The sequence below is a fragment of the Notamacropus eugenii genome, chromosome 6 (assembly GCF_028372415.1).
Source record: "Notamacropus eugenii isolate mMacEug1 chromosome 6, mMacEug1.pri_v2, whole genome shotgun sequence".
Lineage (NCBI taxonomy): Eukaryota > Metazoa > Chordata > Mammalia > Diprotodontia > Macropodidae > Notamacropus > Notamacropus eugenii.
This window is the reverse complement of record NC_092877.1, coordinates 15186711-15202354: the sequence shown is the minus strand read 5'-3', so window position 1 is coordinate 15202354 and position 15644 is coordinate 15186711. Positions and strand designations below refer to the sequence as shown.

Below are 15644 nucleotides of genomic sequence, written 5' to 3'. Positions count from 1 at the left end.
CATACGTACACACATGTACTCCCATACACATAAACAACTCACATAATCACTCATATTATACTCACCCACATGCACACACATATACACACATTCACTCACACTTATACAAATATACACACACATACATACACATTCTTTGAATAGACTGAAAATGAATTATTGGAAAAAACAGAAATTCACAACCAAGAAGATTTTCTTGTCTTCGATTTGCTACTTTGTTTCTTCTTTTTTATCTTCCTCAATAATAAAAACAATAAGATGATAGATTTTTATATGGTGCCTTTCTCCGCAAGGGCTGAAAGTCGTCTATAGACTTTTATCTCCCTTGATCCTGAAGGATTTTTTTTTATTATTATTGAAAAGGAGTTCCTCAGCTGCGGTGCTCTCCCCATATCCCTGTGAGGATATAAAGTCACATCCCCCCAAATTATCTGAATATTACACCAGATATTCCATCTTCCAGCTTTTCTTGGGCATTTGCAAGGCTTTTCTATGGGAAACCTGAGTATCTGTTTGTGAGGGGTGGCTGCCTCTCATTCAATTTTCATTTCCAGATCTAGAAGTTATAAAGTTTGGGGAAAGAATTTTCCAGTTTGTGAGTCTTCTGGGAAGGCTAGATGTCTCCCTCTTCCTCTGATAATTCCATTGTCTTAATATTTATAGTTATATTCCAGTCAAGCCGTGTCTTCCCCCCCACCATGTGAATCCCTGAAGCTGCCAACTTCCTGCTTTAGAAAGAAATAATGCTGTGAGATATCTGATTAATGCAGACCTTGAAATTAGCTTGAGCAATTGAGGGAACTGCCCTATTTTGGTGGCAGTGGAAACCAGTTGAAGGTTTGTTGTTCAAACAATAATAAATTTGGAGAGACTCCAATTCCAGAGCATCTTGTCTTTCATGACTGCCATCATCGGCTTTGTGACAAGTATGAAAGGGATTACTCCTTTCTTTTTCTTCCAGGCTTCACAGTGAACTTCAAGCTTACCACTTTTCAAAGGCCTGTTACTTTAAGTGCTGGCCAAGGCAACCTTTTCTTTCTGGCCCTCAAATATAAAGTCATCCTCGACTTTTGAAGACCATGATTAGCTTATTTTGTGAAAGCTCAAAGAAAGTGAGACTGTGAGCAGTTTAAAATTCACTTCTTTCTTTTTTATTTTTCTATTCTTTTTTTATTTAGAAAGGTTTGGGGCCAAGTTGGCCTGGGTGGGCATTATCGTACTCTGGCACTGGTTTCTGTTGCCTTAATTTCAAAGTTTGATTTCTTTCTTCTTATTTGGGCTTTGATATGCTACTTATCACTGACATCTTGAACATGGTCCTAATTGCAGTAAGCTCATGATTTTTCTTTTCAAAGCACTATTGTCATTTCACATTTAAAAAATAAAGATAGGCTCTTAGAGCCAGGAGGGACCATAGAAACCACCCAATCCAAGCTCTTTCCTAACCCTCTTCCCCAACGACCACCCCCTAAGCATGGCCATTGAAGACTGGAGGCAAAGGGTTGGATTTGGAGCCATTGAGACCTGGCTCTGCTGTTTTTTTCCTGCTGCATTCAAGACCAGAGTCTATGGATCAGTCTCTTCATCTATGAAATGAGAGATTAGACTACATAACCTCTAATGGCCCTTTGAACCCAAAACCTATGCTCTTATGGAATACACAGGTAGGCGTCAGACTGGATGATTGCCAGCTCTTACTGGCCATGCCTACTGGACTGTGAGTTCCTTGGAGGCAGGGACTCTTTGTTTCTAAACTTTCTCTGTATGACCAGCACTTAGCATCTGGCACATAGTAGGCACTTAAAATACACTTTTTGATCTGACTTGATTCCATTTTGAAAAAGAGCTTGTCATACCTACATTTTAAGGCATGATCCAGAAATCCAAATCCTATTTCCACATGCCCTTTTAACCAACTGAACAGTTTCTATTTCTATTTTTCTCTTCTGAATCTCTTGTTTTCCAATAGTATCTATAATGAATACCGCCTCTCTTCCATATGTTCTGTGTCACTTAGGTCTTGAATTTCTTGCCAGAGATCTCAAAGTCATTGTTGATGCTTCCAGGTTTTTCTGGCAGAATCATTCAAAGAACAGAGTAGTAGCTCCACATTTTGACAAGTCTTTGGAGTTTCTCTGCCTTGTCATACAATACATGTCCCAGGAAGACAGCTAGCCTCTCTGTTGATATTTTCAGGTTGACAAATTGCCACCTCAATCCCTTTCATCTGGGAGTCACCCACTACTACTGCTCATCTCTCCTTCCTATGATCCCTAGTGGATGAGAGGACCTACGTTCAAACTCTGGATATGACACTTACTGTCTAGGTGATCCCAGGTGAGGCACTTCATTAAACATTTCTTGCCTTCAGTTTCTTCATCTGTAATAATGAAAGGTTGAACTAAATAGGCTTCTAAGATTGCTTTGAGTTCTAAATCTGTAAGCCTGTGATCTCCAGCAATGAAGTTGCCTCGTCACTATCCATCAAAAACCACCCATTCTAATTTTTTGTTAGCTCTAATTATTAGGAAGTTATCTCTTATATTGATCCAAGAGGATAAAAGGAAACAAGATGGTTGGTTATCTTAAAGAAGAGAAGACTTAAAGAGGAAATGATAGGTACCTTCAAGTATTTAAAGGGTTGTCATATGGAAGACGTATTAAACTTTTTCTTCTTGACCCCAGTAGGCAGAAGTAACAAAAATGGATGAAAGTTATTGTGGCAAATTTAAGCTTTATTTAAGGGAGAGAAAACAGAAAGGACATTGATAAGCTAGAGGAAGAGCATCTAAAAGGGCATAACCAAAATGGTAGAAGGGCCTTGAGCTCATGCCATATAAGGATCAGCAGAATGTTTAACCTAAACAGAGAAAGGTTCAGGAAGACCTGGCAGCTGTAGTTATGTATCTGAAGGGCTGTCATATGGATGAGAGAGACTTGTTCTGCTTGGTCCCAGAGATAAATCTTGAGCCTCATGTGAACTGTTCAAATGTATAATGGGCCTGCCTTGGGAAGTAGTGGGTCCCTCCTCACTTGAGGTCTTCAAACAAAATCTGGAAGGACCCTCACTGGGAATATTGCAGAAAAGACTTAGTCAGATGAGTATTGGATTGATGGCCTCTGAGATCCCTTCCAAAGCTGAGATGACATGGCTGTGATTTATATTCTCACTAATTCTTTAGCAGTAAGTTCAGTGCCATCCAATGAGTATTCACTGAGAGCCCTATGATGTGCCAGGTGCTAAAGATACAAAGATTAAAGTGAAACAATTCCTGCCCTTCAGGAACTTATGTTTGACTGAATCATTCTTTGTGGTCTCCTAAAATCCCTTCCCTTTCAAAAATCTTATGATCCTGTGATTCTTTTTTGTCTGTACTTCATCTCAGTGAGTCATGGGATTTCTGAGATGGAGGATGATTTTGAGACCTCCTTCTTCAGCTCTTATTTACCTTATAGATGAGGAAACCAAGGTGATAGAGGGTATGACTCACCTTAGGCTGGAAGATGGGGAACCCAGACCAAAGCCCATTGTGACTTGGCCTTGTAACCACATGCATCAGTCTGCAAGGTGCTAGGGTCCTCGTCAGTCAAGCACGTCGGCGTTCTGGCACAACAGAGAAATGATTCGGAGGAAGCAGCACCCAACTCTTTTTGCATGATTGGCACCTGGGCAGATGCTGAGCCAGGAGTCAGGATGGAAATGTGCTGACATGCCCAGCACCTCGCATCCATCTCCTTAGAACGTGGGCAGCCCCAGCAGCCCTACCTGCCTGGGGCTGTTGGACTCTAGCTTGTGATTTGGTAAAGAAATGTCTTCAGGCAGAAAAGCTGGGGGAGGAGGTTAGCCTTTTTCTGTTTGAATCTGAAGGATAGAGCAAAAGCAATGGAAGCAAACCACAGAAAAGAATGAAGGAAGGAAGGAAGGAATGAGTGAATAAGTAAGTAAATAAAGGCTTGATTTCAGAAAAAAAAGTGGCTAGTTTGGAAGCTACCCAAAATGAAGTGGCTGCCTCTGAACGGAGTGGTGGCTTCCTCTCACCCAAGGGACTCAAGGGAAGGCTGGATGACCACCTGTCCTCCTTATTCAGGCATGGGCCTTGGAGACCCCTTCAAGCCCAGAGACGCTACAGTTCTTTATAAAGTTTAGTTATTAAGTTGGGGCAAGAAAACGTGCAGAATTCAGGTTTCCTACGTGTTTCTCTCCTGAAGCCCTCCTTCTTCTCAGTGTTTTTACTGTCCCTCCTACATCTCATCCTGACGAGGAATGGGACGAGGTCCAAGAACACAGAGGCATGGAGCCTGAAGGCGAGCAGCATATTGGATCAGGAGGCGTCCTGAGGAATATTTAGATGCCCAAGACTTGTTGAGAGTGGCGGCGGTGATAACTGGGGTTGCCATATGTTATTAAAAATAATAACAATAACTTAAATTTATCGAGTGCTTTAAGATTTGCAAAGAACTCTACAAATATTATCTCATTTTATCTTCACACAACCCTGAGAAGTAGGTGTTGTTATTATCCCAGTTTTACACATGAGGAAACTGAGGTAGCAGAAAGTGATGAAGTGGCTTGCTCAGGGTCATACAGTCACCAAGTACCAAGGCAAAATTTGATCTCTGCTCTTTCATGACTCCAAGTCCAGTGTTTTAACCACTTCACCACTTAGCAACAGAAATATTTTTATAATAATGACTTGCATTTTGTTGCCCTTTTAAGGTTTACAGTCATAACACTTCTGAGAAGTAAGTGGTGATGCTACTGCCACCAAAATTCATGGGAGCTTCACAGAACTTAATTTAGAAGGCACCTCAGCAACCTTCTAATCCAGACTGTACTTGAATATGGGTTCGCTCCGTAGGATACCCAACAAATGGTCACCCAGCCTTGGCTTGAAGACTTCTAAGGAAAGGAAGCCCCCAGAATCCCGGAGCAGCCCATCTCACTCACACTGAAATTGATCTCAGCATTAGAAAGTGTTCCCTTATACCAAGCTCAAATTGGCCTCTTGGTAGCTTCGACCTGTTGTTCCTGGTTCTGCCTTCTGTGGCCAAATGGAATAAGTTTAATTTTCCTTTCATAAAATGACCCTTCACATAATTGAAGGCTAGTTAAGGTTGGAGTATCATAGTATTTAAAGCTGGGAAGAACCTTAGAGATCATTTGGTCCATTTTTATAGATTTTCTCTCCTCCCTGTCCCTGTCCCTGTCCTTCTCTCTCTCTGTCTCTCTCCCTCTCTCTCTCTCTCTCTCTCTCTCTGTCTCTCTCTTTCTCCTCTCTTTCTCTCTTCCTCTCTCTCTCTCTCTCTCTCTTTCTCTCTCTCTCTCTCCCTCCCTCCCTCCTCTCTCACTCTCTCTCTCACTCTCTCCCTCTCTTTCTCTCCCTCTCCCTCTCCCTCTCCCTCTCCCTCTCCCTCTCTCTCTCTCTCCCTCTCCCTCTCTCTCCCTGTCTCTCTCTCTCTCTGTCTCCCTTTCCCTCCACCACACTCCCAAGTATTCCTTCTAACCTAAATGTCCCCAGTTCTATCAAACAGCTCTTATACAGCAGGATCTGAAGCCCTTCACGATCCTAGTTTCACTCTCCAGATTATCAATCTTATTAAAAGGTAGAAACCTGAACTGACCCTGGTGCAGTAGATCTAGTCTAACCAGAGAAGAATGAAGCCACAGTTATTCTGGATGTCACCATATTCTTCCTGGACTTTGTGATTCTTTTAACTCAGTCTAAGATCCCGTTGGCTTTTTTGGTTCCCAGGCCACACAGTTCACTGAATTTAGAGCTGGGAGAAGCCTCAGAGACCACTGAGTCCAACCCTTCATTTAACAGGTGAGAAAACTGAGGTCTAGAGAGGAAAAGTGATTTACCCAAGGTCACTAAGGTGGAGAGTGACAGAGACAAGATTTGAACTCAGGTTTTCTGACTCCAGAGACAATGCTCTTTCTAATATACCATAGTACTTCTATTTGTAGATTTATATTGAATTCTCAGACTACCAAAATCCCAAGATTTTTTTCAGATGCACTGCTATCCATCTGCACCTCCCCCACTTTGTACTAGTGAAGTGGACTTTTTGAATCAAAATGTGAAATTATTCAGTTAATTTATTAATAAAATTAATCCTTATTAAATTTCATCTAATCTAATTGGGCCCAGTGTTCTAGCCTGTCAAGACTTTTCTGAATCCCAACTCTGTCATCAAGCACATTAGCTGCCCATCCCTTCTGTGTGTTATCTGCAGAATCAGTATGGATGCCATGTATATCTTCATTCACATTATTGATAAAAAAAACTTTGATTAGTACAAGGCCAACACATCCCCGCAGCATTTGCTGGAGACCTCATTCCAAGTCTCTGAGAATTTCAGTGTTGGAAAAGACCACCTAATCCCAACCCAGACTGCTTCCTTCCAAGATCTCCTTAACATGTGAACCATCCAACATCTCCCCAGGCATGTGGGGCCTAAGCCTGTTGGTATACAATTCCCGTAGAGCTTACATAAGACATAAAGATGCCTAACATGTACTAAATGCCCTGTACTTTTCACACTTCTCTCCCAAACATTTTCTCACTTAATCCTCACAACTAGAAGTGTAAAAATTCTAGATATTTCAAAGCTACAATTTTTAGAGAATCAATGTTAACATGCAGCCCTGAATGACTACATGAAGGGCACTTGGAAGTGTTTGTCCCGTTCTAAATTCCCCTAACGGTCCTAATGCCTATCCAAGTCAACAAGCATTTATTAAATGCTTTCTGCATGCAAGGCAGTGTGCTAAGCTCTGGATATACAATTTCCTGGAGCACTGTGAGGTTAAGTGGTTTGTCAGTAGTCAGTCAAACAGTTTGTAGGAGTTGGAGGTAGGATTTGAGCCCAAGTCTTCTTGATGCCAAGGTCACTATACCACCCCACTGTCTTTCACCAACTTAATCACCCTATCAAAAGAGGAAAAGGGGTTAGTCTGGAACGACCTGAGACTGACAACGTCGCACTGGCCAACTCACTGTAACCCCTGCTGCCTCTTTTCCATGTACTTTCAGGTTCACAAAGGAATTGACCTTCCTCATTTCATTTAATGTTCAAATCGGTCTTGTGAGGTGGGTCCTAGCGGTAATTATTCCAGTATCAGGGCTGAGGAAACAGATTCATGTGGTCAAAGTGATTTTCCTGTTACTGCACAGCTTAGTAAGGGAAGATAATGCCTCTATTTTTACTGATTTTTATCATTGCTGTCAATGGTGATGACAGACAGCATGGTATCGTGGATAGAAATACAGCATTGGCATCAGGCTGACTTGGGTTCAATTACAACCTTTACAAATACGACCTGGGGCAAGTCATTTAACCTCTCAGTGCCTCAGAGTAATGAGTGCCTAAGCAATATTGGTGGAAGGAGTTCCCACACTGGAAGTTTCCTATACCAATGAAATCACTTCAGTTCCATAAGCCAAGCACTGCTAAGCACTGAGGATACAAATATGAAAGAGAGAGAGAGACAGTCCCTGCCCCTAAAGAGCTTATAATCCAATGATCTGGCTTAAATAAGAACAGCTGTGCCTAGTAACTCACCTGATCTTTGAATAAAATCAAGTTTTTCTTTGGTTTTTATCTTTTGATCCTCCTATGAGGTAGGCAGCACGGCTGTTCTTATTCCTGTTTACCAGGCTTCAGAGATATCACACAGCTAGCTCCAGGGCTGGGACTCAGTCTGGTGCATCTGCTGAAGCCCCCTACATGGGGGGTCAGACTGCAGGGAACCTGAGCACCATGAAGCCATACAGAAGGATCCCTACTACTGCCTGTTGGCTTAGAAAACTGCACAGGGACATTCTCTGTGATCGATTATATTTCTGTTTATTTTGTTTCAAAGCCACACATGAACATCCTCCATCTTCTATTGTGTTGTTATTTTATTAAAAATGAACATTATGTTCTATTGTATTTTTATTTTTTTATTTAAAGACCAAATATGAACATTCTCCGTTCTCTTGTATTTTTATCTATTTTGTTAAACACTTCACAATTCTGTTTTGGTCTGGTTACTCTTGTTAGAGAATATTGCTGGTGGTATGTGTGACTCCTCTGTTTTAGACCAAGCTCTTTCTGTCTTCCTTGAAACGCTCATAAATGTTGGATTAAAGCACTCACCCTGAATAGGCTTGCTCAGAGCCTTTATAACATTGGTGTTAAAGACTTACCACATTGAACTTTTCACTCACCTCCGGGCGACCAGTGTCTTAATGTGCTTTGTATAGAAAGCCAGTTTCTTAAAGGATGGGAGTAGGTTGTGGGAATATTTATATACCACAATTTAAAGTTTACAGAATGTTTTACATACAGTATCTGAACTGATAGTCACAAGGGCCCATGGGAAGTTGGTGGGGTAAGTGTAATCACCCCCATTTTATATGTGTAGAAACTGAGACTCAGAAAAGTTGAGTGACTTCCTAAGGGTCATGCAGCTCAATGAGTGTCAGAGGTCGAATCTGAGCCCATGCCTCTCCTGACTCCAAGTCTACTTTTCTGTTCCATTTCCCCATGATGCCTCTTTTTGAAGCCCCATGCTAGCTTTGCCCTGCACTCAATGCCTATCTCTTGGTTTTGGTTGACTCTAAACTTTATTCTAACGCAAATGAATTACTCCAAAAATGTCTTGTGTCCCTATCCCAGCTGGGACAAGAAACTTCATTAGCAGTTTCTGAAAAAAGTTCAATAAGCGTGGCCCAAATATATTGCTGATTGAATTGTAGCTAATTCTTTCTTTTTCAGAATTGAAGGGGGCCGAGGGAGGGATGAGGTGGGGGGGAAATAAATGGAGTTTCCTAATAAGATTATGTAAAAAGCCATTGTTTGATCCCATTTTTGGTAACAAAATTTCCCTGATTTGGGTCATGATAATTTGGAGAACAAGAGTTAACACATTGGAAAGTATCTCCAGAAATGGTACAAATATGCCAACTTAGGAACTAGTGTGATCATAGTCACTGGTTAGAAAGCCGCTTTGACATAACAACCAATCCTTTCCTGGGAGGCATGGGACAGACTTTGCCTTAGTGGTAAGAGTGCTGAATCTGAAGTCAGAGGACTTGGGTTAGGATCCACATGCCACCTGTTTATTCTTGGACACACTTTAACTCTTGAAACTTCTGTTTGTCACATGTAAACTAAGGGAGACAGAATAATGGAGGATCTCAAAAGGTTCCTTCCAGCTCTAGATGCTAGAATTCTGGGCCAAAATAAAGTAATCCAGCCCAAGTTCTGTCTCCCAAACCCTCCTCTGAGATTCCTTGGCATTGATTCCATTATCCAACAAGCTTTTTTTGAGCATCTGCCATGTATTTCAGGGATCGTGATCTAAGTGGTAGAAAGGACCCATGAGACCATGCAGGCCAACTCACAAGGCAAGTCAAGCCATTTTGTCTGGAATGGAGCGGGGGTTGCTGTGCCAAACAAAAGGGCATTGGATTTTAGCTGAATAAATGAATGAAAATGCATTGATTAAATTCTTACTGTGTACAAAGCATTTGGAACAAAAGTAGAAAAGTAAAAAAGAGTCTAGTGTTAAGGAGCTCTCATGGCCGTAGGGGGAGACACCATATACATAGACAGTTTCAGCTGCAAGTCACATGCAAAGACCCAGTGGTCCTTAGGGTTTGATGGCAAGGCAGATTACAACTTGACTTCTTGAATGACATTTCCATCAATAAGACCATATCCATTTCAAATTTTGGGCCATTTGACCCATCTAAGATTTTGGTGATAAACACTCTCTTTTCCGAGTATTCAGGAGCTGTGGTCGCTCAGCAGAGACAGCTAAGAGGATCCATCTCTACAAGGGTTGAATTTCTCTGGTGGCTGCGGGGACCGCTAGAGTTCTTAGCCCCAGGGAGTAATATGATCAGATCTGTGCTTTTTAATATCACTTGATGGCCATGTTGGGGATAGACTGGAAAGGAGAGAGATTAGAAGCAGGGAGAGCCTTGAGGAGATCGATCACTGGAGTTATTCAGATAAGAAGCGATGAGAACTTGAACTTCAGGGTTGGCTATGTGAGTAGATAAAAGGGAAGGGAGATAAGAGGTGCTGGGAAAGTAGACTGGACAAGAACTGATTGAATGCGAAGGAAGGCTAACTCCCAGTTTTACAGACGGGATTGACTAGAAGCATGATAGTGCCCCTGACAGAGATAGGAAAATTAAGAAACAGGGAGAGTTTGGGGGGAAAGATATTCATCTGTTTTGGAAATGTTGAGGTGGAGATACCTATATGACATTCCATTGGAAACATCCTATAGATAAATAATATTGTAGGACTAGAGCTTAAAAGAGGGACTGGGGTTGGAAATAGAGAGCTGGGAATCATGTGCATGGTGATGTCATTGACTCACAGATGGTCAGGAAACCTGTCTGTAAAATGTCTAACAAGTGGACACCCAGCCTCTATTTATGGGGAAAAGAGGGCTTTGAGTGGACACACCCACATGCAAAGTGGGCCTGACCCTACTGGCATACAGTTTGGTATGGGAAGGCAATGAGATGCTTACTTATTTAATTCTTTATAACATGGCTTTTCTGCCCACCTGTCATTCGATCCTCACAACTAAAGATTTCTGGGAATCTTGAATTAAGATTTCTAGACAATCTGAAGTCAAAGATGCCACAGAATCGTAGAGCTTAGAAAAGTCTTAATCTTGTAGTACCATGGAAACTCTTTTCCCTTAGGGGTATTACAGTCTAATGAGAAAAGAACAACAATGACAAAGCATCCCATGATTATATTTGGTTTATAAAAATGACTTCATGAGTATTGAGGGGATATGGATTAGAGGACTGATAATTTATCAAATAAAATTAGCAAGCCTTTATTAAGCATCTACTATATGCCAGTTGTTTAGTTGTTTCAGTCCTGTCTGACTCTCCCTGACCCCATTTGGGGTTTTCTTGGCAGAGATACAGGAGTGGTTGGCCATTTCCTTCTCTAACTCATTTTACAGATGAGAAAACTGAGGCATACAGGGTCACATAATTAGTGTTTGAACCCAGATTTGAACTCAGGAAGATGAGTCTTCCTGACTCCAGGCTTTGTCACCTAGCGGCTCTACTATAATGCCAGACACTGGGATAAGTAATGGTGATGCAAAGAAAAGCCAAAACCAGACTGAGCTTTCAAGCATCTCCCAGTCTAAGGGGGAAATAATATGTATATCACTATATACATACAGAATAAATTGGAGATATTTTCAGAAGGAAGGCAATAAACTTGAACAGGAACAGACAAAGCTTCTGGCAGAAGGTGAGACATTAGCTGAGACTTGAAAGAAGCCAGGAGATCAGAGATGAGGAGGGAGAGTGCTTCAGGCATGGCAGTGAGCCAGAGAAGATGCCTGGCATCAGGAAATGACACGTCTTGTACGAGGAACAACAAAGAAGCCAGAGTCTCTGGATTGCAGAATATGTGAGGGGGGAGTAATGGAGAAGAAGCTTGGGAAGGTAGAAAAGGACCACGTTATCAAGAACTTTAGAGGGTTTTATATTAAGATTTTATATAGGGATAAATTTAAATTTTTACATTTAGTTTAAGAAATGGACTTTGTAAATACAAGATGGGGGAGACGTGAATAAAGGGCAATTTTGTGAAAAAGATCTGGGGGCCTTAGTGAACTACAAGCTCAATCTGAAGTATGATATGGCTGCCAGGAAAATGAATGTGAACTTGGATTGCTTTAAGAGAGGAAAAGATTCCAGGAATAAGAAGGGGGTAGGAGAGATGTACTCAGTCCCCATCAGGCAGTATCTGGAGCATTTGTTCAGTTCTAGGTGCCAGTCACGAAGCCAAGGACTAAGAATTCAAGGATAGAAAATACCAGAACTGAGATTAGAACCCAAGTCTTCAGAGTCCAATTCCAGTTCCCTGTCTACAGTTTCTTCATAGTTGACTTCCTGAACTTTTATCTTCTTTATCATGGTAGAATGTTTTCTCTTTTTAGTTTTACTGATGCCTTTTGGTTTTAGCTTCTAATCATTTCCCGAGCCATCATTTGTAACAAAAAGAGTTAAGCCATAGGAATTGGGCTAAAAAGAGCCAAGCATACCAGAGATCCCTGCCTAAAAGTATTTGAATCATTCGCCATCCATATTACCTACCCCCTACCATTCCAGTGAAAGGAGGGAATGAGATACAATGGGCCCTTTTCAGCAAGGAAAACATGCCCATCAACCAGAGGTTGAGAAGAAGTATGCTGCATCTAAAATACTTTATAAAATGTTTAAAGAATGACTGGGATTGCTTTACTGTTTGCACCAGCCCAGTCAGGTTAAAAAACACTTGGGTAACCATCCCGAATGTGGAACTGAGGGGGCAGCAGGGTGGCAGGGAGGGATTGGAGAATAGTTTTCTTTTGCTTTGTAAAAGCTGGGCACGTCCCCAGGTCTTAAAATCTTTTTGATTGTGAATTGGCGCTGCCCAAGTTGGTGTGTTACAGATGGCAGTAACAGAGTTAATTTACTGCCTGTTTTCTCTAAAGTAATGGTCTATTATTCCATTATAATCTTACAGGACCTTGGATTCTGCTTTAGGAGAAGGGGGAGGAGGAGGGAGAAAGCGAGGGAAGAGACCTTTATGGCGGGGGCAGGCTCAGATACCTGAAATGCAAAGACAGATCCTATCGTACATCTTACGAGCCTAACCTAGAACTACCAGCACCGTTAACGGGGAAATACGTTACTCCAAACAGTGGGCTTTTGTCGGCAGGACACTAAATCAAGCCGGAATGAGTGGCTTCTTTTCAAATAGCTCCTACCATAGGATGTGAGAGGAAGGAAGAATTTGTTGGAACAGAAAGGAGCCTTTTTTATTGTGGAGGCTTTCTTCGACTTGGCAGCACCAGCTTGGCGTAATATAATCATTGTAAGGACAATGGATTTGTGGTCGGAGGATCTGGGTTCAGATCCTTGATCTGATATTTACAAGCTGTGTGAACTCAGGGCAGTTGCTTAATGTCTCTTGGCCTCAGTTTCCCCATCTGTAAAAGGAGATGGTAGTACTCAATGGCTTCAGAGATCCTTTCTCACTATGAATATCTGTTCCTCTGATCTGGGAAAGAGTGACCTCATTTGGGAATGTGACTTGTGGCCAAGAACCTCCAGAAACGTTCTCTGAAACTTGTTCCGTGGCATTGTCTCCTCAGTCCCTGTTCCCTTTTCCTGTCTTCCTCTCTTCAGCTCAGTGAAGCTATGACCTCCATGGTTCTTAGCCTCATTCAAGACCCCAGTTTTAGGTGATCAAACCTAAAAAGTTCACTAGCTGCTTTTAGTTGTCACAGGAATATGGAATGAAGGCAGTTAGCCTAGTTAACCTAACTGGAATGTGGGTTTTGATTCCAAGGCCTGTACTTAATTCTCTGTGCTCTCGGACCCGTGGCCTCCTTTTTTCTCTTACCTGTCATAAAATAATAATAATAGTGGTTACTGTTCAGTTGTGTCCAGCTCTTTGTGATCATCCTGTCCGTGGGGTTTTCTTGGCAAGCATACTGGAGTGGTTCGGCATTTCCTTCCCTAGTGGATTAAGGCAAACAGAGGTTAAGTGACTTGTCCAGGGTCACACAGCTAGTGAGTGTCTGAGGCTGGATTTGAACTCAGGTCTTTCTGACTCTGGACTCAGTGCTCCATCCACTGAGCCACCTAGCTGCTTCCTAACAATAATAATAGTAATAGAATAGCATCCAACTTTAACATAGTGCTTAAGTCAAAAAGCACTTTCCATGAATTAATTATCTCACCTGAGCTGCAAAGCAATCCTGTGACCATAAGGTCTGGGGTTCAGTACGGTGGCTGGCACATAATAATGTAATGTATTCTGTGTGCGTGTGTGTGTGTGTGTGTATACATATATATGCAGCATGTAATAACAGCTGGATGATTGATCACCGTTATTATCCCCATTTGACTGATGAGGAAACTGAGGCTCAGATAAAATGGGTGACTTGCCCAGGGACAAGCTTTGCTGCTTACCTCCTGTGTGACCCTGAACAAAGTCATTTCACGTCTCCCTCAGTTTCCTCATCTGTGGAATTTTAAAGGAGGTGAACTAAATGGCTTCTACAGCCCCTTCCAGCTCTCAGGCTATCACCCAGTGATCCTTCCTCCGAACTCCACATTGGTAGAACAGTCCTCTCCTCCATCCCCAAATGTGTTATGTTAGGTAGGATGCAGGCCAGAGAAAAATCCAGTAGAAGATTGTGGAGGCTAGGCGCTGTGGCCTAGGAAAGAGCGCTGGGCTTGTTCAGCGAGGTCTGCTTTTCCATCACTCACATTTCTTTCCCAAAGTGCATCTGCCCCACCCCCACCAAGAGCTATCTTTTAGAAGAGAAAAGAAAAAAAAAAGGGGGAGGAAACAGTTCAGCAAAATGAACCATCACATCGAAGAAAGTCTGACATCCTAAGGTGTAGGATTCCAGCCTCTGCTGAGATGGTGGGAGGGGCATACTCAGGTCTTGTCTTGAAGACTGATCTTGAGCTTTCGAACCATTACATGCAGAGGCTCAATCTTAAAGGATGCATTGGTCCATCCCTCTGGGTGCCAGGCAGGAATTAGCCTTGGAAAGTCTCCCCTCATAACATGGTCTGCTTGTCTTTTTCTTCCAGCCAAGGCCAAGTCCAAGTGCGGACCGACCTTCTTCCCTTGTGCCAGCGGCATCCACTGTATCATAGGCCGCTTCCAATGCAACGGATTCGAGGACTGTCCAGATGGCAGTGATGAAGAAAACTGCAGTAAGTGTCTTTGTGCCCCCAGTTACACGAGGCCACATTTGGGCGCCCTCCCTCCTGACCCACCTTTTGTCCATCACCAGGTCTAACTAGCATTGACCTCATGCTTGAAGGTAGGCTAAGCACTCTGCAAACATAATCTCACTGGACCTCACAGCAACCCTGAGGGGAGGGGAGACATCTTTATTGTTCTTCAGTGGATGGGTCCTGCCCAACTCTTTGTGACCCCATTTGAGGTTTTCTCATCAAAGATACTGGAGTGGGGTTTTCCATTTCCTTCTCCAGCTCATTTTACAGATAAGGAAACTGAGGCAAACAGGGTCAAGTGACTTGCCCAGGGTCACATGGCTAGTAAGTGTCTGAGGCTGGATTTGGACTCAGGTCTTTCTGACGCTATGTCCAGGGCTCTATTTGTGCTCAACTTCTCCTTTCCTCTCCGCTTTCATGTCTCCCTTTATTCAAAATTTATATCATGAATTACCCCGAAAACCCTTTCAAATTGAGCTCCATCTGATTCTGAGTTCCAGCAGTTGCTATTTAGATCCTCCTCTGTCCACACGACTCTGAATCCTTAAAGCTTGTGTATCTTCAGCTATAGTTGCCCAAGCATATACCTGTATATTTGGTATTGAAACCCATTTTATAGATAAGAACAATGAATCCCAAAGGGGTCAAGTGACTTACTCAAGGTCACACAGATGGGAAGGAACAGAGCAGGCATTTGACAGTGTCCTTCAACTCTGAATCTGGTGTTCTTTTTCCTGCACCACATTAAGACCTTCACATGTTTTAATACTCCTTTAAAGAATTATTCAGAGAGAGTAGTTGGGTCAAAGATCTCATTCTCCTCCACCCCCCAGGGTTTCTCTTTTTTCTGCTTCC

At 42.4% G+C, this 15644-nt stretch overlaps 1 protein-coding gene across 17 annotated transcripts in view; it reads left to right on the top strand.

Annotated features, from left to right (window-relative positions):
• LDLRAD3 (low density lipoprotein receptor class A domain containing 3) overlaps positions 1-15644 on the top strand; it is a 272380-nt gene that overhangs the window by 142334 nt on the left and 114402 nt on the right. For all 17 annotated transcript variants that reach the window (XR_011969230.1, XR_011969231.1, XM_072619137.1 and 14 more), the window contains one exon: positions 14640-14765. Coding sequence is in view for 15 of the 17 variants with exons in the window: in XM_072619137.1 (XP_072475238.1) it covers positions 14640-14765 (126 nt within the window). In the remaining 2 variants the exon portion in view is untranslated. The remainder of the gene's footprint in view (positions 1-14639; positions 14766-15644) is intronic.